Raw genomic sequence first — 23,566 nt, 5'->3', positions numbered from 1 at the left:
TACAAAATTAGCTGGGTGTGGTGGCACATTGCCTGTAATCCCAGTTACTCGGGAGGCTGAGGCAGGAGAATTGCTTGAATCTAGGAGGCAGAGGTTGCAGTAAGCCGAGATCACACCATTGCACTCCAGCTTGGGCAACATGAATAAAACTCTGTCCCAAAAAAAAAAAAAAAAGAATTCAAATATTTATACACAAAGAGCAACACTATTTACAACAGTCAAAAAATGGAAAGAACCCAAATGTCCATCAACGGATGAATGAATACACAAAATGTAATGTGTATGTTTGTGTGTGAGTGATGGAATCTTATTCAGCCACAAAAAGAAATAAATATTGATATATGCTACAATGTGGATGAGCCTCAAAAACATTATTCTAAGTGAAAAAAGAGATATACAAGGCTACATGTTATACATTGGAGATGGGGTGCATCTGACTGCTTGGTGTCAGAAATGTGTTGTGATGAGTTTCAGAGTAAGAAAAACAGTTTGGTTTGGTATCCATGTCATACCCTCAGGTACTTTGAGGCCAATGTCACAAACTAGTCTATATCTCATATAGGGAAAAAAAAAAAAAAAAAAAAAAAAAAAAAAAAAAAAAAAAAAAAAAAAAAAAAAAAAACACCTTAGAAACTGTCTAACAAACATATCAAAACACTTTTTCAAGAACTTACAAGACAAAAAAAAAAGTTAATTAAATGCTGCACCTAACTAATTTCTCATAAAGATGGAAGATAACACACAAGAGATTTGTTTGGTAATGTTTGATAATCTCCTTAATTTACCATCTTGGATTTGGAGCAAACTCTTCATCTGCTCAGGGTAAGCAGTGCTCACGCACTCCACTGTCAAGAGCAAAAGCTACTTCCACGAGTCTAAAAACTGGAGAAGACAAAACACCAGTTGAATTATAAGCACCAAGGTTCTGTGTCTTACGGAATTCGCTTTTCGTCAAAGTGACTTTAATCTAAAACCTTAATTCCTTGCTTTATCAGAACCCATCAAACAGTTGTATTTATGCTCTTGAGGTACTTAATTACATTCATATGCAAGGAGGGTGGCACACCCAACTCCATGGGGACAGAGGCTCCTATGTTTGGGACCTTCCTGAACCTCACTTCATGTATCTCTTCTTCATTTGCCTGTTCATTTGTATCCTCTACTTTATCCTACATAATAAATGGTAAATGTAAGTAAAATCTTTCCCTGAGTGCTGTGAGCCACTCTAGCAAATTAATTGAACCTGAAGAGGGAGTCATGGTAATCTCCAATTCATAGCCAGTTGGTTGACCTGAAGGTTGTGGTTTTTCCTACTATACTCTCATACGCTCAACAATTCTGACCCCAGATGTATGTGGGGTTTTCTCTACATAGCAAGCAATTGTCCAGTGAACACCACGTGGGTATACTATAACTCAATTGAATTCTGACACTATCTGGAGTTAGAGTCAACTCACACAGGTTGAGGGCTCAAACAAGACTGTCCCGCACTTCAGACAACAAGAGCAACAACTACAAGTAACAGTTTGTCACCTATACTTCTGACCAACTGGCTTATAAATCAGGAGAGTTCCCATAACAACTTCCTTCTCAGGTTTAGTTTGCTAGGACAGCTCACAGAACTCAGGGAAATATTTATGTTTTACTCATTTTTAGAAAATAATTGATACTACCAAGTATATGTTGGAAGGGGCTGGAGCTTCCATGCCTTCTCTGTGTGAGCCACCCCCAAAACAACTCCATGGCTCCAGTAACCTGGAAACTTTCTGACCCTGGTAGTTCAGGGATTTTTTTTTTTAACCAAACCATTTAATTGTCTTTGAAGGTAAACAATATATAGAGCTGGATCCCAAGTCCTAAGAATGCCAGAACTACACAAGTAGATCCAAAATGTGTGTGGTTTTCTCAACAGAGTTCAGAAGGGTCAGAACTCAAAGTATTAAAAGGCAGAGAATGGTGGGATTCATGCACTCCATTCAGCAGTTTTGTATCTTATCAGAAATAGACCCCAAGAATCTTTAAGGTGGGGGGAAATTCAACTCCTGGTTTTACAGTAAAGACTGAAGAGTACCAAAAATGTTATGTTGACTTCTCTTAATTTTTCTCACACAATCTGAAGCCTGAGCTGACTATTATATCCTCATGTCATAACAGCTGAAGCTACAGTATAGATACAAGAACAGTCCCTTATCCATTAAGCATCTAATCATGGTTTGGTCCGTCTGGTGACCAGTCCCCATCTAGGAGCCCACCAAGAGTTGCCTCATTGGAGCAAAAGATGCTCTTATCACCTAGCAAATTCCAAGAGAGCTCCATGTCAGCAACTCAGGTTAACGACCAAAGATTAGAACAAAAGATTCTCCCAATCTTAACTATAAAGGTTTTAGGACCTCTGTCTCAGGAACTGGAGTCAGCGACTGTCATGTCCATTTTCATACTGCTATAAGGAACTGCCCAAGACTAGGTACTTTATAAAGGAAAGAGGTTTAACTGACTCACAGTTCAGCATGGCTGAGGAGGCCTCAGGAAACTTACAATCATGGCAGAAGGCAAAGAGAAAGCAAAGCACCTTTCTCGCAAGGCAGCAAGAAGTGCGAAGTGCTGAGTGAAGTGGGAAGAGCATCTTATAAAACCATCCGATCTCATGAGAACCCATGACTATCACCAGAACAGCATAGGGGAAACTGCTATCATGATTCAATTACCTTCACCTGGTCTCTCCCTTCACACATAGGGATTAAGGGGATTATAATTCAAAATGAGATCTGGGTGGGGACACAAAACCTAACCATATCAGGGCACAAATAAATTTCTCATTATTTCACATCTCCCTGTTGCAATGAATATGGTGTGGCACACCAACAGTTTCCTCATTTACAACTAATGCTTTTTTAAAAAAAAAAATTGATACAAAGATTATCAAATTTAGACAATTTAAATAATTGTCTTAAGCATTAAGTAACTGTCCTTCACATTCCCAAAGGGAGCCATCTACATGCAAGTTAAATCATTCTTCTGTTTTCACCTCTGAGTCATAGGAAAATGGTGCCACCTTCCATCTGCCACAATTGGCCCCGTTATCTAGTATGAACCAGTGAAAACAAAAAACAAACAAACAAACAAACAAACAAAAACCACTTTTGGCAGCTTAATTGAAAATTTTAAGTTGTGGGGCACACCAGAGATACATATGGAAGATACTCTAAATATTGGCAAATAATTTCACAAGAAACCCAACAGATCTAAATGCTATTAACTGAAAGCTTGCTGAGCAGTAATCACCATTTTTCAATGCATTCAAGATATTAAATACATTTGGTTTATCTTTAAAATCATCCTTCTGGGTATAAAAGAGGGTTTACTGATTAACTTTCACAGTTTAAATCCCTGACATAGTAAATGGAAAGAAAACAAAGAAAAAAAGACAGGTATAACTACTTTAAATATGAACATTTGACCTGACTCTTGAACCTCCCCCCAATAAAAATCCTCCCAACTACTCCAAAAGTAAGCTAAAATCAAAATAATTCTAAACATCAACTAGGATCATGCTTCCAGAGATTATGGCCTCCACGTTACCTACAATAAGATTTTTACGCTCAAAAATATGGCTAAGGTTGTATAACATGTTGTACTTTTGACACAAATCTCACACAATCCTTTAATGGGATTATTTGTAAAAATCTATATATATGAGTACAACCGATTCACTGATAATCTGAAGATTGGAATAAGAAATCATTTTCTCCTCCAACTACAACAGATTTGTTTATGCCAACTGGCTTCAGGTTTTTTTGAAAAACTTATCTAATGAGTTGGTGAACTTTCATAGTTGTGTTGAAACATTTGTGTATGATTATCAATCCTACTATCTGATATCCTCAAACAAATTTATCAGTCTGGAGCTTTAACAGTAGAAGCGTTTTGCTGTTAACTTTGTTACTAGGCCTGCTCATAATATTTTGCAGCCAGTCACACAGGTACATATTTAACTTATAAATAGCAAAGGAACTGTGGTTTAGTGAAATCTAAACCATATCACACAGCAGTGAAAATACGGTCAGCCTTGCTATAGTGTTCATTTGAATATGTGAGTTTGTTTCAACACCACTGATATATTAAGAAATAACTGTAGCACAATCCAAACTTTGCACTTGCTGATATACAAGTTTGGCAGTTAGAAGCACTAGGTGAACTAAGCCACTTAGTAATACACAAAACACACACATGCACACACCTCAAAAACGTAGCCACCTAAGTTCTCCATGTGTTATTAAGTACTCTGTTTTAAAAGAGTGACATACCCACACTTCGTGTTACAACTTTACATCCAATTTCAGATAACCCTCAAGCCGCAACTCTTCCAACGATTACTCTGTAAGTAAACTTCAGGTCTTTTTTTAAGGTAAAAAACCAGATTTATTATAACATATTTTTTAGTCATGTAACATGTCTAAAATTGTGACACCACTTTTATCAAGCTCCTATCTTTTTAAAAATGTGTTCCAAATGAGGTTAAGTGTTGTGCTCCTAATCCCTTGTGTTTCTTATTGCATGACTGTACAATGCAGTGGTGACATTTACAAAATGCACATGTCGTGTTATAAAAGAACTCACTGAAAACCAACTATTGCCCCATGTATCAACATGGATGAATCCTAATGTTAAGCTGAAATGGAGTATGTAGTGGTGGAGGGTATTGGAAGGCAACAGTGAAGAAGTTAAACAGTTTTAGCTCCTCATGAATTTGCCTGGGCCTAGAATTAGTGGGATATGTTAGACTGTTCAGGCTGCCATAACAAAATATCTTAAGACTGGGCAGCTTATAAATTTCTTACAGATCTGGAGGCTGGGAAGTTCAAGATCAAAGCACCAGCAGATTTGGTGCCTGGTGAGGGTCCTCTTCTTCATAGATAGTGCCTTCTATGTATTCTAACATGGCAGAAGGGAAGGAATTAGCTAGTGCTCTGAAGTCTCTTTTAGAAAGGCATTAATCCAATTCCCAAAGGCCCCATCTTCTGATACTATCACATTGGGGATTAGGTTTCAATGTATGAGTTTGGAGGGTACACGTTTAGTCCATAGCAAAGGCTTCACAACTGTTCCCTGTGTATAGAAGAACTGGATTTACATCTGGGTGTGATGGTTCATGCCTGTAATCCCTGTACTTTGGGAGGCCAGGGCAGGAGAATCGCTTGAGCCCAGGAGTTCAAGACCACCATGGGCAACATAGTGAGACCCTGTCTCATTTAAAAAAAAAAAAAAAAAAGAAGATTTAAAAAAAAGAATTGGATTTATAATATTTGCCCTTTTGTTATGTATGAACATTATAAAACAAATTATTTTGGAAAAAAAGTATATAGTGTGATACATTTAAGTTCAAAAACCAGCAAAATAAATCAACATATTTTTGTTATAAATAATACTAGGTAAAACCATAAAGGAAAAGATGAGAACTATATAGGAACAATCCCTAGAGAGAGAAGAGAAGGGAGGTTACAGCTAGAAATGGGTAAAATTCAAGTTTGTTAGTTGAATGGTAGGTAGATGGATTTTTTTTATATCACTTGTTCTTCAAGACATGGTCTGGGGACCACAGGGAATCTAAAGACTCTTTCAGAGGGTGTGTGAGGTCAAAGAAGTCAAAGATACTTTCATAGTAAGACTAACATTGCTTTGTCTTTTGTACTCTTGTTCTGGCAAAAGTGAACAATAGTTTTCCAGCAACTTGGCTGTGCTTATCACAACAGATTGAATGGAAAAGCAGTTATAAGAATCCTGCTGCCTTCTATTAAGCCAGTCATTAAAAGATTTGCAAAAATGTACAACAGTGCCACTTTTAATATATTCATAATAATGTTATTTATCTTAATATGTAGTTTTTAAAATGAATTAATAAACATTTTTAAATTCTCAGTTCTAAGTTTTAATAGAGCAAATATAGCCAGATAATGACCCACATAAATAAAATCTCTTTGGGATCTTCAATAATTTAAAAAAATGTAACAGAGTCTTGAAGCCAAAAAATTTGGGAATCACTTTAAACTTTACAGCCAATAAACACACACACATCACCCTTTTGTATGTAGGAAATATTTGATATTAGTAAGGTTAAAAAAAATAGTGTAGTGAAAAGACAATGAAAAAAACCACATCACCACCACCACCAAGTGCTGCTGTATATGGAAAAGTTAGTCACAACGGTTTATGTCTAATGCAGATATGACTTACCTATACTCGTTCTGAGAAACACAATCATAAAGTTCCTGGGCAGTAAATTTGACATTTTTATTTACCTGAAAAGAACCCAGATACAGTTATTAAAAATATATATTAAACAAAATGAGTGATGACAATAAAATTAGAGTAGCCCATATTCTGAGAGGGAATTTTCACATTTCTAGTTATTACATTAAAAGGAGTATACAGTAGCAATAAGAGTGCAATGACCATAATGCTAACATAGAACTGTGTGCAAAAATGTGAATCCCACTGTTATAACTTAATCTGTTAGTAGAACCAGTAGAGGTAAGATGGGCCTAGATATAGTAGAGATCAAATGAACAGAAAAACACATAATAAGGTTATAAACTGCAGACAGTTATATCTGGTTTAGGAAAGTTCTATTTACAGATATTTTCTAAAGAAATGTATGTTTCAGATTACCAAGGTCTACATGTTTAAACTAGTATGTTTAAGTTAATAAATATCTATTATAATTCAGAGATATAATTTATAATACCATAAATATAAATATCTTTCATCATACAGCTGGGTGCAGTGGCTCACGCCTCTAATCCCAGCACTTTGGGAGGCCAAGGTGGGTAGATAACAAGGTTAGGAGTTCATGGCCAGCCTGGCCAAGATGGTGAAACCCCATCTCTATTAAAAATACAAAAACATTGGCTGGCTGTGGTGGTGGGTGCCTGTAATCCCAGCTACTCTGGAGGCTAAGGCAGAGAATTGCTTGAACCCAGAAGGCAGAGGCTGTAGTGAGCCAAGATCACACCACTGCACTCTAGCCTGGGCAACAGAGCAAGACTCTGTCTCAAAAAAATATATATTTCATCATATAAAAACTAGCTGTGGCACACATGTGGAAGACACAGTGAAGGACTCTTATTTCTTGAAGCTTACTATTGATTTAGGCAATATACCTATTTATATGCAAGGAAAAACCTGAAAACTTGCAGAAAAAAATTATTTTGATCAGATAACAAACAGCACATTGCCTAAATTTTCAGAAATTTAGAATTAGTAAAAGGAAACAATAAGACTAATTATATTCAATTTACTTTAAAAAATGTTTCTATGTTACTAGCTGGCATGCATTTTTTGGTTGGGAAAAATGATACCACCCTGATTTAATTACCACTAATTTAAAGATTCATATCATAAATGTCTTCTGTAGAGTTCAATGTATTGCTTACTGGCAAAAATTCCATGACCTTCTTCAATGTTTTCATAGGAAGTTTACCATGTCTCTGTAGAAAATACTTCATTCAGTGAAAGTTTAAAAATACAGTTTTTGGCCAGGTGCAATGGCTCATGCCTGTAATCCCAGCACTTTAGAAGGTCAAGGTGGGAGGATCATTTGAGCCCAGGAGTTTAAGACTCTCCTGAGCAACATAGTGAGACCCTGTCTCTATTTTAAAAAAGAAAAATTGGCCGGGCGCAGTGGCTCATGTCTGTAATCCAGCATTTTGGGAGGCCAAGGTGGGCGGATCATAAGGTCAAGATATCAAGACCATCCTTGGCCAACATGGTGAAACCCGTCTCTACTAAAAAAAAAAAAAAAATACAAAAACTAGCCAGGTGTGGTGGCCTGCACCTTTAGTCCCAGCTACTCAGGAGTCTAGGCTGGAGAATCACTTGAACCCAGGAGGTGGAGGTTGCAGAGAGCCGAGATCATGCCACTGCACTCCAGCCTGGCAAAAAAAATTACATATTTATATACACACACATATATATAGTTTTTAAATATTTAAATGAATATAATATGGATATTTTGCTTAAAATTAGTTTGTATTTATGTATTTAGTATTATTTAATTATATAATATTGGATATTATATTTAATGATTATATGAAATTGGTATATAATTTAACATAATTTTTATTAAAAGAATCTTCTAAAAATGTTCTAAAATGTACACTTAAACTATCAACCAGTCCACTTCTTCCTTCCTTACATGTTCTACCTTCTCCTAAGGGCCTTTGATATGTTTACTGTAGCCTCACATTCCAGTACCTACAATGTATCAAAACAAAGGCCACCAAATGTCAACACACTGCAGCTATTTGATCAGAGGATGAAAGGAAGGATCCATTTTCTATCAATTGTTGAGAAAAATCAGCTGAAGAACTGACTTTGAATCTGTTATAATATGAATATAAAATAATTTATATTAAGCTTTCAATATAATTTTTTGTAAGTATCTAGATTTATCTTTAGTTGTAAAAGCAATCATTTAGACATTTATCCAAGAACACAGCTGGGAGTATAAAGGTGACATAATTCCAGCTTATAGTAGATAATTTACAAAGTAGGTAGTCACTTTACCAATAAAGAAAAACTGAAGCACAGATTCAGGATGTTCTAAAGTATCTTGTTTCACCATATTCATTAATTTTGACTAGGAAGGCATTTTTACTTACCCATATCAAGACATTTTATATTACACTATTAAATATCATCTCCATGCTTAAATTAGTAATTTTAATTGCAGTGACATGATCATGGCTCACTACAGCCTTGAACACCTGGCCTCAAGCGATCCTCCTACCTCAGCCTCCTGAGTTGCTGAGATTACAGCCACCATGCCCAGTTCTACAAATATATTTCTGTTAGACTTAATGTTTTGATTTGAAATTCAGAAAGTAAGATGAAATAATTACATGAATTGTCTCAAAAGAGAAAGCCCTCTTGATAAAGATTTAAGGCTGACTTTTATTTTTATTTATTTATTGAAATGGAGTCTCGCACTGTTGCCTACGCTGGAGTACAGTGGTGCCACCTTGGTTTACTGCAACCTCTGCCTCCCAGGTTCAAGTGATTCTCCTGCCTCAGGCTCCCGAGTAGCTGGGATTATAGGCACCTGCTACCATGTCTGGCTTATTTTTTTGTATTTTTAGGAGAGATGGGGTTTCACTATGTTGGCCAGGCTGGTCTCAAACTCCTGACCTCATGATCCACCCGCCTCAGCCTTCCAAATTGCTGGGATTACAGGTATGAGCCACCATGCCCAGCCTATTTTTATTTTTTTGAGACAGTCTCACTTTGTCACCCAGGCTGTAGTGCAGTGGTACAATCTTGGCTTACTACAACCTCTGCCTTCCAGGTTCAAGCAATTCTTCTGCCTCAGCCTTCTGAGTAGCTGGTATTGCAGGCCAGTGCCACCACTCCCTGATAATTTTTATACTTTTAGTAGAGATAGGGTTTCACCATGTTGGCCAGACTGGTCTCAAACTCCTGACCTTTCAAGTGATCAACCTGCCTTGGCTTTCCAACGTGCTGGGATTAATAGGTATGAGCCACAGCACCCAAGCAAATTAAGGTGGCCTCTTAAAAAGCGCATGTAAACACCATTCATTGCTTAAATAAAACTAGTTAGCTATTCACCTCCCCCTTTTTTTTGAGACAGGGCCTTGCTCTGTCAACCAGGCTGGAGTGCAATGGTGTGAGCATGGCTCACTGCAGCCTTGACCTCCCGGGGTCAAATAATCTCACTTCAGCCTTCCAAGGAGCTAGGACCACTTTTTTTTTTTTTTTTTTTTTTTTTGCAGAGATGGGCTCTCGCTGTGTTGCCCAGATTGGCTTTGAACTCCCGGGTTCAAATGATCCGCTGGCCTCGGCCTCCCAAAGTGCTAGGATTACAGGCAGGAGCCACTGAGCCTGGCCAAAACTAGTCAACACTTATCAAACACTCACTCTGTGACTGGAGCTGTTTGGAGCACTTTACATACATTACATTATTTAATCTTTGCAGAATACAAATAATTTACCTACTATGGTTACTCTCATTTTACAGATGAAGAAATTGAGACAAGGAAAATTAAATAACTCTTCCTGGATCATACAATTAATAAGTAGAAGAACCAACATTTCAGCACAGGTAATTTGACCTCAGATTCTGTGTTCTTAATCACTGGTTTTTAACAGAAGATGTAGCACACAGAAAGTTAAATAAAGAGCTAACCAGGAATAAAAGTGAAGAAATATATTTAAAGGAGTCTGACTTCATAAGAAATGTGAGACCTGAATATATGCCACATTCCTTCATTTAGAATGTTTTAAAAATTAAACACATATACACATAAAATTGAAAAGTAGAAAGATTACAGGAAACATGGGCACAGAACACTAAGCAACTAGAAACTGACAATCAACAGAATACCCTCTTCGGTTCAGCAATGATGAGGAATAGACGTAGGTTAATTTACAAAATACATTGAAGCCTCATTACAGTTCTAACCTCAGGGTTTGTGCTGCCACTATAGAGGAAACTAAATTATAGCTTTCCTTTCCAGTAGTAAGTGGTTCTCAACCAGGAGTTCTTCCTTTCTGAGGTATTCTGGGTATGTGAGTTGGGTGGGGAGATGAAATACTTTTGGTTGTCACAACAACTGAGATGGCTATAGGCATTTAATATCTGAGGTATAGGGATGTTCAACATCCTGCAGTGTTCCACACAATGAAGAATTGACCTGTCCAAATTGCCAATAGCACCCCTGATGAGAAACAATTTCACACTGGAGAAAGTGTGTCATCTTAGGACTCTATTATATTTATACTTAGGGAATAAAAGAAGAAATTGAATATGTCACTGGCAGAGAGGAGAGGAGGAAATGGATAGATATAGGTCACAGGATAGGAAGTTGCAGATATGTAGGATGAACAAGCCTAAAGATCATACAACATGAGGACTATAGCAAATAAGATTGTATTATATTCACAATTTTTACTAAAAGAGTACATTTTAGGTCTCTTGTCATGCACACAAAAAAGGGTAACTCTAAGATAATGGATATGTTAATTTACCTATAGAAACCATTTCACTATGTATAGCATATCAAAACATCATGCTGTACGCCTTAAATATACAGTTTTTTAGAAGGGAGAAAAAAATAGTATGTCACAGACAAACTTTTATGGCATTCAAGAATTTAAAGCAAATATCAATTAAATAGCATTCCATTATGTTTCAGAACTTCTACTTTATTTACATTAAAACTTGTTTAAAGTGGAAATGTGATAAATACTTTAAAATATTTCCCATACCTCATACTTGATTAGGAAGTTATAGAGGGTCTCAACATCTTGATAATTACTGTTTGGGGCCAAAATCCTAACAAATAAAATAAAAACAAAGAGGGGGGAATAAATGATTTCAGAAAAAAACAACACCGTAAATTTTCTCCCAAAACATACCCACACCATGAGAGATAAGTTATTATTTAATAAGCTTAAAGGTTTATAATATTTTCAAAAATCAATTAAAAATTATAAAACCATGAACTTAATTCAACAGAGGTCAACTTATTAAAATGTTTTTGCTTAAATTGATACTTATAACATCAATTAATCAACTATAAGCATTCTTACATGTGAAGTTATAGTTCACATTTTAAGTTACAATAATATAGATTTCTCAAAAAGCAGATAGAAATGTGATGTGCATTTATACTGCATTATCTTTTAAGCTGCAGACAAAGCTTGAGTATTTATCACAGAAATGTTCAACCAGTCCAAACAGACAACTGATGAAACTCTTAGACACTTAAAATATATCCTAATAAAAGATTTTGACAAACTTCAAATAACATTGCTTGAACTATCAGCCTATAGCTCTATGAAAAATCAGTAGATTACATAAATTGTTGAAAATAGCACTGATTTACAAAAAAAAAAAAAATAACAAATGACAGAAACAGATGTCAAACAACTTTTAAATTTTTTTTTTTTTTTTGAGACAAAGTCTCACTCTGTTGCCCAGGCTGAAGTGCACTGGTGCAATCAGGGCTCATCGCAGCTTTAACCTCCTGGGCCCAAGTGGTCGTTCTACCAGACTCCCAAGTAGCTGGGACTACGAGCATCACTAAGTCTGTTTAGTATTTTAAAACATTATTTTGGTAGAGATGAGGTCTCCCTATGTTGCCCAGGCTGGTCTCAAACTCCTGGGTTCAAGGGATCAGGCTACCAAGGTTCTGGGATTATAGGCGTGAGCCACAGCACCTGGCCATAAAAATAAAGAAGGGAAGAACTTATTTTTCTTTCTAGTAGTAAAGTACTAATTCTCATTTCATTATACTAAATATTTTTTCATCCTTTCAGCATGAATACTATTTTTTCTTTTGGGAAAGTAAACCAGTGTGTCGCTTTGGTACAGTGCAGTGGCTCTGAGTACTGTCTGTCTTAGCTGAGTGACTTTTGTCTAGTTGTGTGAGTTACCTAACTTCTATGTGATTTATCTTCTTATCTATTAAATGAGGATAACTGTCCCTACTTCATAGGGCTACTCCAAGAATTAAATGAGTTACTATAAGAAAAGTCATTACAACAGCGTAGGGAATACAGCAAGCACTATACAGTATATGTCAATTATAACAGCAACGGTAACAACTATCATCATCATCTAACACAGATGCTCCTTGACTTATAATGGGGCTATACCAGGGTAAACCCATTGTAAACTGAAAACATCCTAAGTAGAAGTGCATTTTTGACTTGCAATATTTTCAATTTATGATGAGTTTATTGGAAGGTAACCCCATACTAAGTCAAGGATTGTACTAAATGCTTTGCACCATCATAGAGTTGAAAAATCCTAAATCAAACCACCGTAAATTGGAAACTGTAGTTTCCAATCTGTAGTTTCAAGCCATAAAATAAGTAAATATTGATATAATTAATAAGAAATCAGGTCACCTCAATTAATTTTTTAATTCCTAGTGGCTTTTAATTACAACACTGTCTCTGGGTCTTCATGTCATTGCCAGTACCTGAATCTGTCAAACTTGATAATTAACAGATCACAATAATCTTAATTATATCTTTAGACTATTTGGCCTTTATTATATTTGTGGGAGTGCTTTTATAAACAGTTTTTCAGGACACAGTAAAATTTTTAAAGGCCCCTTGGAGGGGGCACATACAAAACATCTTTAAAAATATAAAACAATCTTAATAAGAATACTATTTCATGGAAAAAGTTTTTCTCCCAACAAATAATTTTCAAATACAAAAAAAAAAAAAAAAAATCTCTTAACCCCCTCAAAAAAGTCCTAAGGGATAATACATATGGAGAAGGGTCCATACAAAATTTGCTTAAAACATGAAGACAAAGTTATCTAGACAAGTTAAACCAATCCTTTAGTAAGGCAATGGGAAACATCCAAACTAGTGTGTCCTAACTTGGTAACCCAAGTGAAAATAAACTACTGTATCAGCCATGTGGAATAATTTATACCAATTACTTTTTACGGCTTTAGAAATAATCTGAACTGTCTATAAAAGAGGGTGAGACAATTAGATAAAACAAGATATTCTATATTAAGAAACTAGTAAGTTTAACATACTACATTAGACCCCAAAGGATGAGACAAACTCCAGTGAATAATGTCCAACTCTTACAATGTATTTGATGAGTAAATAAAAAGATAAAATACGTACTAAAGATGCCCAGATCAGAACAAGGGACCCTTTATTCTCTCACTCAACAACTATTTGAGACCCACAATGAGGCAAGCACTGTTCTGGGCCCCTGGATACAGCTGTGAACAAAAAGACAAAGATCCAGAGTAGCCCAAAGCCTCCCAGTTCTAAAGAGCACAAGAAAGAAACAAATCCTGACCAGACACAGGGAGATAATGAAGGAAGAAAAAGATCTCATTCTTGTCCATTTGGCCGTCTCTTCTAACTTTTCAGCTACTGCTTGTAAACAAATTAAGCAGCACAGGAATTTTAAGTTTCTAAGAAAGAAGTAATTTGTCCTAAATGTAAATATTTCACAAAACATCACAGAATTGTATTCTAAGGAAGAAAGGTTTACTGGGATCTCATCTTCATTCACAGACATACTACTTTTATAATCAGAAGAAAAACTATACATGTTACTTTTTAAAGCCAGGATATATACTACACGATATGTGATAAAATTTGTTATTTTGAAAGAATGGTTAGAGGTAAACTGATCCCAGAATGGACCAGATAACCTTTACTAAAATGCAGTCAACTTGGGGTTGAAATTAGACTTCATTACTTCCTATGAGTTCTGAATATGAGAAAATGGAATGTGGCCTGGCACAAAAAACTGCAAACTTTTACTCCCTAGAATGACGGCTTGTTGAAAATACATAAAAAATAAAATGGAGAAAAATGCCTTAGTAATTCCCCACACAAAAATTCTTGAGAGGTCAGCCTTCCCTAAATTTTTCTCATTCTTTTTTTCATATACCCATATGAAGACAAAAGGCTTTTTGAATGAAAGTCCTAAAACTGCCCTTCAATAGTGACCCTTTAAAAGAATGGTGGAATAAAGAATTAGCCCTTGGGGAAAATATATTTTAGATAATGGTCATTTTTAAAATTTATAAATATATTCACATTTGTCTTTTAAAAAGAAATTCATAACAATCACAGTAAGTACATATTAAATGCATATTTGCTCAAATGCATATGAAGCTATGAAATATTTAAAAAATAATAAGACATGGTCCATTATCCTCAACTGGTTTATAATCTTAAAATTTCACTCTTGAATTTTGGAATGAGCTTTGAGAAACAGATGTTGAAGCAGGACATAATCTGCAGCTCACAGCTGGATGTACTCTGGTTTCCTTTGTGACAGCATCAATAACAACACATAATGACTTACTGAACACTGAAGTCTGACCCTGCTTTACATACGCCATCTCCCTGAATTTAATTCCCTAAATTTTTACACCCTGAATTTGGTTTTGCAACCTTGATCAAGTTGCCTACTTTTCTGTATCTCGGCTCCTTACCTGTGAAATGGGGATAAAGTAGTGTTAACCTCATAAAGTTACCTTACAAATTAAGTAATGCATCTAAAATGTTTAGCACTACATAGGACACACAGTACATGTTCAATAAATATTAGCTGTTATATAATGACCACTTTTCAGACGTAGAAACCAAGGTCCAACATTTTAAGATACTTGCCCAAGATTACATAATGAATGGTGGAAGGTATTTAAATCTCTTTGGGTTTGAGTCTGGAGCTCATACTTTTCCCAATAAAAGGACAACCACCACCATCTTGCCTTTAAATTATTTTACAAAATCAAATGAAATAAAGTTCATTTAAAATAAAGTATTACTTTTATATGTAAGCAAAAAAAGCTGTCTTTTATCAAATGCTTCCAGCAAATTATTTCCTGTATGTTCAAACACTAAATCTTTGTAGTTGTTTTATCTTTATCAGAGCCACAAAGCAAGTCGGTTAACAGAACCGACACTCACTAAAAGGACCTGACTCAGTCACATAGGTACTCTGAGTATTCTATTTATCCATGAACAATTAGCATTAATATTAATCTGAATTAAACAAATTTCATTTCTATATAACTCAATATTAGATAAAAATCAATATATATATTTAAGAAAAAAAAATGCCACCCAAGGTTTAAAAAAAAATTTCCCCCAAATGCCAGTCAAGGGAAGCAGTGGGAGTGGAGAATGAGCAAAGAAATCTGTAACTGGTTGTGATAAATTGCCATTCAAGCTTTTAGAGACAAAAATCATCTGAGTTAAATTTAAAAAGAATTCATTAAAATGGACTAAACTTTCAATTAGAATTTTAAAAATTCAAATAAAACTTATCTCCTATTTAGGAAAAATGAAGTTGCAGATTCAGAAACAAGGAAAGAAATCTAAAATATTCCAGTTTAATATTTAATTCTAGAAACTGAAAAAAGTAAAATATGTTCTTGGATATTTATAAATCATGACTTACAACCCACAGAACTGAATAAATTGTGGTCCCTTCTGGCAAAACAATGTTTTACATTAATATAATATTTAAAATAGTTTTAGCCGGGCATGGTGGCTCACGCCTGTAATCCCAGCACTTTGGGAGACCGAGGCGGGTGGATCACAAGGTCAAGAGATCGAGACCATTCTGGCCAACACGGTGAAACCCAGTCTCTACTAAAAATACAAAAAAAATTAGCCAGGCGTGGTGGCACATGACTGTGGTCCCAGCTACTCGGAAGGCTGAGGCGGAAGAAGTGCTTGAACCCAGGAGGTGGAGGTTGCAGTGAGCTGAGACTGAACCACTGAACTCCAGCCTGGTGATAGAGCAAGATTCTGTCTCAAAAAAAAAAAAATAGTTTTAGAGAGTGTGAAAAAAATTAAAGTTTTAAAAGGAAGTGCATGATGTAGAAATGTTTACAACATCATATTAAAAACTCACTTTTGTATTCTCTATAGCTAAGAAATGAGTTAAGGTTTAAATATTATAAACCACTTAAACTGTTATTGAGGATAACAAAATCATTTATTGAGCATCCACTGAGTGCAAAGGACTGAATAAATGCTATCTCCTTTAATCTCTATAATAAAGCAACTATTATAAACTCCATATTGAATGCCATGTTTTAGAGTGGTATTTAGTCTCTACAGCTGGAAAACACTATTTTATGTGAAGTATAGGAAAGGCTGGAGGCAGACTTGGTGATTTAGAATGACTCAGCGATTCATATCCTGTCTCCACTACTTCTATATTTAGTATATACAAACACATATTAATGTTAGTATGTAACATTAGACCAAGTCATTTAACCTCTTTTACCTTCATTTTTCTCCTACTATAATGGAGCAATTCCTGTAGGGTTGTGAAAACTGAAGTGACTTAATCGTATATACACATAGCCTTGTGCTAGACATATAATTAGACCATCCCTAAAATTCTGTTTATCATTATGATTTTACCCTTTGAATATATTTATTCAATATGACACTTGCACTGTACATGAAATATGTGGATGTTATGATTTACAAACCTGAAATTTCATTCTTTTAAAATACTCTATAAAGTGATTTATGTTTGCTCCTGTGCCTTTATCTAAAGGATAGACAATACAGTCTCCACTCTGTGTAGAGACAGAGGAAGGCAACATTTCCACAGTGCATTGTTTTATGGTTGACTATTACTGCGAGCCACTGTATCAGAACTGAGATGAGATTGGCACTATTTGAGATTTCATTTTGGAGAAATGGTTTTGGCTATGGTCAAGAGTCTTACTTATTAGAAAGAATGAATTACTGAATAGTCTCTCATAATACTGACAGTACTGGGAAATGAATTTCTGTTTACTCTAGAAAATAGCAGTTACTTTATAGGCGCTTTGAATTATAAAACTTAGAAAGCATAACAATAATGACTGGCATATTAACATGTATGTAAGAAGAAGTTTTACACATCTGAAGAGAAACTAGTTAATGTTATTTTACTTCCTATGTGTGTTTAATAGCCTTTCAAGAATGAAACATTGGTAGAGAGTTTGTTTTGAATATTTTTCTATTTCATCTTTGCGTGTTGGTTTACTATCTATTGCATGGAATTCAAAGAATGTTTATGTCAAAAACTGTTTTTTTAGAGCTTGTCATTAAACATCATTACTTAGATGTCTTAAAAAATAAAAAATAAAAAAAACTCCATATTAGAAAACAAACACAAAAAGGCTAATTTACCTATCTAGGTAACAAAGCTGGTGCATGAATAGAACTAGAGGTCAACTTCAGACCACTCTGTGGCTCAAAGCTCTTTCTCATTTTAATATAGTAACACGCCTGAGTAATATTATCAAATTGGATTTGGCTGATGAGTAATTTAAGTTAGGTTACTGATAAACTCAGTGAAAATTGATCAAATCCACAATGAGGAAATACTAAGGAAAAATGCCTTTGATCTTAGAGCCCCTTTGGGGGGGGCGGTTATTTGTTAAAAGTAAAATTAAAATTATACATTTTCTATAGTTAATTTGGAAAATAAGTTTTGCAAATGAGAGACAGCCATCAGTTCTAGATTTTGAAAAAAATATCATACATAGCTAAAATGGTAAAAGAACAATTAAACAATTTAAGCAAAATTGTTAAAATTTTGTTCTCCTGTTTTTCCCTGAGATAAAAATTTGCAAGCTGATTATACTAATTACATACATGCTGACTATACTAATTTCATATAAGCATTAAACATAAAAACTTGTTTTAAGACAGAGTCTCGCTCTGTTGCCAGGCACCAGGCTGCAGTGCAGTGGTGCAATCTCAGCTCACTGCAACCTCTGCCTCCTGGGTTCAAGCAATTCTCCTTCCTCAGCCTCCCAAGTAGCTGGGACTACAGGCATGCACCATCATGCCCAGCTAATTTTTGTATTTTTTAGTAGAGATGGGGTTTCACCATGTTGGCCAGGATGGTCTTGATCTCCTGACCTTGTGATCCGCCCACCTCAGCCTCCCAAAGTGCTGGGATTACAGGCGTGAGCCACCGCGCCCAGCCTAAACATAAAAACTTTTGACAAAAGTTTTGATAAAGTTCAGAATTAAAATTTGATCAATTCAGAATACTAGAAATCTTTTATTTTTTTAAGTTGGTGGTGGGAATAGGAAGAGTTTATAGGTAATTTTAATGATTATATTTCAGATTTAACTTAAAAAAGCAATTCTAGAACAGGAAAATATCATTTTGATAGTTAAAAGAACAGATTATACTGCTTGCTTGTGTGTTAGACATAAAGATATATACAATAAGAATATACTAATAAATACTGCAGCTTTTTGCTGCCTCAGAGGCAATGCCACACATCTACAACCATCTGATCTTTAATAAACCTGACAAAAACAGGCAATGGAGAAAGCATTCCCTGTTTAATAAATGGTGTTGGGAAAACTGGCTAGCCATGTACAGAAAACTGAAACTGGACCCCTTCTGACACCTTACACTAAAACTAACTCCAGATGGATTAAAGACTTAAAACATAAGTCCTAACACCATAAAAACCCTAGAAGAAAACCTAGGCAAAACCATTCAGAGTATAGGTGTAGGCAAGGACTTCATGACTAAGACACAAAAAGCATTGGCAACAAAAGCCAAAATAGACAAATGGGATCTAATTAAACTCCAGAGCTTCTGCACAGCAAAAGAAACAATCAGTAGAGTGAATCAACAACCAACAGAATGGGAAAAAATTTTTGCAATCTACTCATCTGACAAATGGCTAATATCCCGAATCTACAAAGAATTAAAACAGATTTACAAGAAACAAACAAACAAACCCATTCAAAAGTGGTGAAAGACATGAACAGACACTTTTCAAAAGAAGGCATATATGAGGCCAACAAACATATGAAAAAATGCTCATCATGATTGGTCATTAGAGAAATGCAAATCAAAACCACATTGAGGTATCACCTATGGCAATCATTAAAAAATCTGGAGACAACAGATGCTGGAAGAGGATGTGGAGAAATAGGAACATTTTTATACTGTTGATGGGGATGTAAATTAGTTCAACCATTGTGGTGATTCCTCAAGGATACAGAAGTTGATATTTCATTTGACCGAGCAATCCCATTACTGGGTATATACCCAAAGGATTATAAATCATTCTATTACAAAGACACATGCATACGTATGTTCACAGCAGCACTGTTTACAATAGCAAAGACCTGGAACCACCCCAAATGTCCATTGATGACAGACTGGACAAGGAAAATGTGGCACATATACACCATGGAATACTATGCAGCCATAAAAAACAATGAGTTAATGTCCTTTTTAGAGACATGGATGAATCTGGAAACCATCATTCTCAGCAAACTGACACAAGAACAGAAAATCAAACACTGCATATTCTCACTCATAGGTGGGTGCTGAACAATGAGAACACACAGACACAGAGAGGGGAGCAACACACACTGGGGTCTGTTGTGGGGGGCTAGGAGAGGGACAGGGGGAGTGGGGAGGTAGGGGAGAGATAACATGGGGAGAAATGCCAGATGTAGGTGACAGTGGGATGGAGACAGCAAACCACCTTGCCATGTATGTAACTATGCAACAATCCTGCATGATCTGCACATGTACCCCAGAACCTAAGGTACAATAAAAAAGAAAAAAAATGGTTAAGAAGACAAACTAAGTTATATGCATTTTACCACAATTAAAATGTTTAAATATTAGACTATTTTTTTAAGGAAGGCAAACCTTGGTCAAAAAAATAAAGCAGTTTTTGAGGAACCAAAAACTTTTTAGAATTATTATGGGGAAAGAGTCAAGAATAATTTCACATGTCATTAATTACAGAATCACTTTTGCTCTGGTATTTGTATTATTGTGAAAGGTTTCGTCTTTTCATGTATAATCTAAGAAACACTGTATACTACTGACTTGGCCTTTTGTTTTTCTAAGGAAGTCTAATACACACACTCATAAATACAACTCTTTCCCTTGATCTTGTGAACTCCTCTAGCTACAATTATGTTCTTTTACTATTTTTTTTTTTTTTTTTTTTTTTTTTCCAGCTTACTACTTCCTGAGTCCTGCATGAATTTTTTGAATCTGCATACTACCTTTTAAATTCAAATATTACCTTATTATCTCACACAAGAGAAAACACCACTAAGCTTCATAGCACTGAAATCTTGAGACAATTCAGTTTCATTTTGTGTTCTCCAATTTTTTTTTTTTNAATTCTCCTGCCTCAGCCTCCTGAGTAGCTGGGATTACAGGCACGCGCCACCATGCCCAGCTAATTTTTTGTATTTTTAGTAGAGACGGGGTTTCACCATGTTGAGCAGGATGGTCTCGATCTCTTGGCCTCGTGATCCACCCGCCTCGGCCTCCCAAAGTGCTGGAATTACAAGCGTGAGCCACCGCGCCCGGCTCTTTTACTATTTTTACTTCTTCACCTTTAAGTCTCCCCTTGGCCTACTATCTAACATTTGCCCCAACATTCTCACGAAACTGCTAAGGCCAAATTCACCAGTGACTTCTGGGTTGTTCAATCTAATAGACACTTTTAAACCGTATCTTATTTGGCGTCTCAGTAGTAGCATGATGTTGTTAAATATTCATTTTCTTTTGGAACTTACTCCTTCCTTGGCATTTGTGATGCTAGTCTCATGAATTTTGCCTTCTACTCCTCTTTTACAGTTCTGTAGTATTAAACTAAACTAATTCACTTACACTGCATAGCCAATGATCAACAAAATAAAAGCATGAGGCTGGGTGCAGTGGCTTATGCTTGTAATCCCAGCACTTGGGAGGCCCAGGTGGGCAGATCACGAGGTCAAGAGATCGAGACCATCCTGGCCAACATGGTAAAACCCTGTCTCAATTAAAAACACAAAAATTAGCTGGGCATGGTGCCACACACATGTAGTCCCAGCTACTTGGGAGGCTGAGGCAGAAGAATTGCTGGAACCTGGGAGGCAGAGGTTACAGTGAGCCAAGATTGCACTACTACATTCCAGCCTGGTGACAGAGCAAGACTCTGTCTCCAAAAAAAAAAGGAAGGAAAAGAAAAAAAAGCATGATTACTCTAGCACCATTTAAACATAAATGTCTTGGGTTCTCTCATCCTGTACCTACCCTTATCCTTTGTTCCCCAATCCTTTCCAGTGTCTTCTAGACTCCTTCCTGGTTTTTACCTCAAATATCTGGCATCATAGTCGCCCCTTGGGCTTACGGATGGTTTCCCATATCTTTAGCATCTCTTTGGTACTACCTAAGATACCATCTGCATTCATCCTCTAAAATAACCATTCTTTTCCTTTCCCATCCTAAGCTTAAAAATAACAAGTATGCTTTGTAAGTTCCAAGGCATTTCTAAAGTACTCACGCATGCTTCTCGCTATATAACAGATTAGATTAATACCTACCCTAAGAGATGATTTGCAAACATACTGCTGATAGAACCTTAGTGACCATCAAATTCTAACCAAGGTCATCAAGGTAACTCTTTAGGGAAATATGAATGTAACGCTCAAGATGGCTTTAAAATTTTACCCCAACCCAGGCAAGGTGGCTCATGCTTGTAATCCCAGAATGTTGGGAGGCCGAGACGGGAGGATCACTTGAGCCCAGGAATCCAAGACCAGCCTGGGCAACGTGGCAAACCCTATCTCTACAAAAAAAAAATATAAAAATTAGCAGACCATGGTGGCATGCAGCTGTAGTGCCAGCTACTCAGGATACTGAGGTGGGAAGATTGCCTGAGTTCAGGAATTCGAGGCTGCAGTGAGCCATGATCACTCTACTACACTCCAGCCTGGGCGACAGAGTAAGTCTCTGTCTAAAAACAAAAATTTACCCCAGGTCACATGCTAAAAGGTAACAGAGCTACCAATGTTTTCTTATCCCTAGTGCCAGGTGTCCTTAAAAGGAAAGAGTAACAAAATTGTATTAGCCTTAAAATTCAAGTAATTAGTTCTTTTAGATACTGCTTATGTAAGTAATACATGCTATGCCTTCTTAGCCCTGTTTCCCCCAACATCACTTGGAAAGTCTGTAGAAATGTCTTACCATTCTCAGATTCAGATTTAATAGGATTAAGGTAGGGCCTGACCATTGTTATTTTTTTAAACTCCCAGGTGATTACAGTCTGCCACTAGGGCTAAGAATCATTTAGGCCGGTGATGCTCAGCCCTCAGCATAAACAGAATCACCTAGAGAGCACAGACTGATAGGTCTCATGCCCAGAGTTTCTGATTGAATAAATCTGAGAGGGCCTGAAAATCTGCACTTTTAACAAGTTAGATGTGATGATTGTGCTGGTCTTGTGACTACACTTTGAGAACCACTGGATAAGCACACTGGCTAGAGGTTCTCAACCTGCCCAACGCATATGAATTACTTGGGGAAATTTTTAAAATCTTGATTGCCAGGCACACCCCAGACCAATTACTTCAGAATCTCTGGGGTGGAGGATCCAGGCATCAATATGTTTTAAAGTTCCTAAAATTAAAACGATTTCTCTACAGCAGGGGTTTATAAAGCCATTAATATGCTAATAACATAAGTTATTTCCCCAGAAGGTGGTATAGTATGCCATATTTCCAAAGATTTTTTTGAACCAGAAACACTTCAGTCAAGGGACATCATTAACAGCTCCAAATGTCTGAAATACTGGCCTATCGGATAAAATGGAAACTGCTTTGCATGGCCTGAGACACTCTCTTCCAACCTCAATCCAGCCTCATCTTTTGACAACCCTTCCTCCTGCCACTGCATATATATCCCTATTAAAATACTAATACCTTTTGATTGCAAGATCTGTTTTAATGTGATTGAATTATTCCTACAAGCTGTTTGGAGTCAGAGGTCATATCTTATTTCTCTTTGGTCCTCAGTGCCTCGTATGATACCAAGAATAGCTGGTGCTCAATGAACATCTGCTGCTCAATGAACATCTGCTGAGTGATTAAATACAGATTTATATCCTTACTTTCTGTAGAAAAGACACTGTCAAGCATGGCTTTTATGCAATCTAGAGTGAACAACAGTTTTTACATAGCTAAATCAGAACTGAATAGTTCACCCTTATAC

General features: G+C 36.1%; 1 protein-coding gene across 7 annotated transcripts in view; it reads right to left on the bottom strand.

The window, feature by feature from the left end:
- Positions 1–23,566, bottom strand: part of SWT1 (SWT1 RNA endoribonuclease homolog) — an 86,995-nt gene that overhangs the window by 7,571 nt on the left and 55,858 nt on the right. For all 7 annotated transcript variants that reach the window (XM_037737076.1, XM_017524517.2, XM_017524518.2 and 4 more), the window contains 2 exons: positions 11,281–11,347; positions 6,232–6,296 (listed from right to left, as the gene is read on the bottom strand). In XM_037737076.1, the coding sequence (XP_037593004.1) occupies positions 6,232–6,296; positions 11,281–11,347 (132 nt within the window). The remainder of the gene's footprint in view (positions 1–6,231; positions 6,297–11,280; positions 11,348–23,566) is intronic.

The sequence above is a fragment of the Cebus imitator genome, unplaced genomic scaffold (genome assembly GCF_001604975.1).
Source record: "Cebus imitator isolate Cc_AM_T3 unplaced genomic scaffold, Cebus_imitator-1.0 Scaffold33, whole genome shotgun sequence".
Taxonomy (NCBI): Eukaryota; Metazoa; Chordata; class Mammalia; order Primates; family Cebidae; genus Cebus; species Cebus imitator.
The sequence above is the reverse complement of the archived record's forward strand: the minus strand, read 5'-3'. Positions and strand labels throughout refer to the sequence as shown.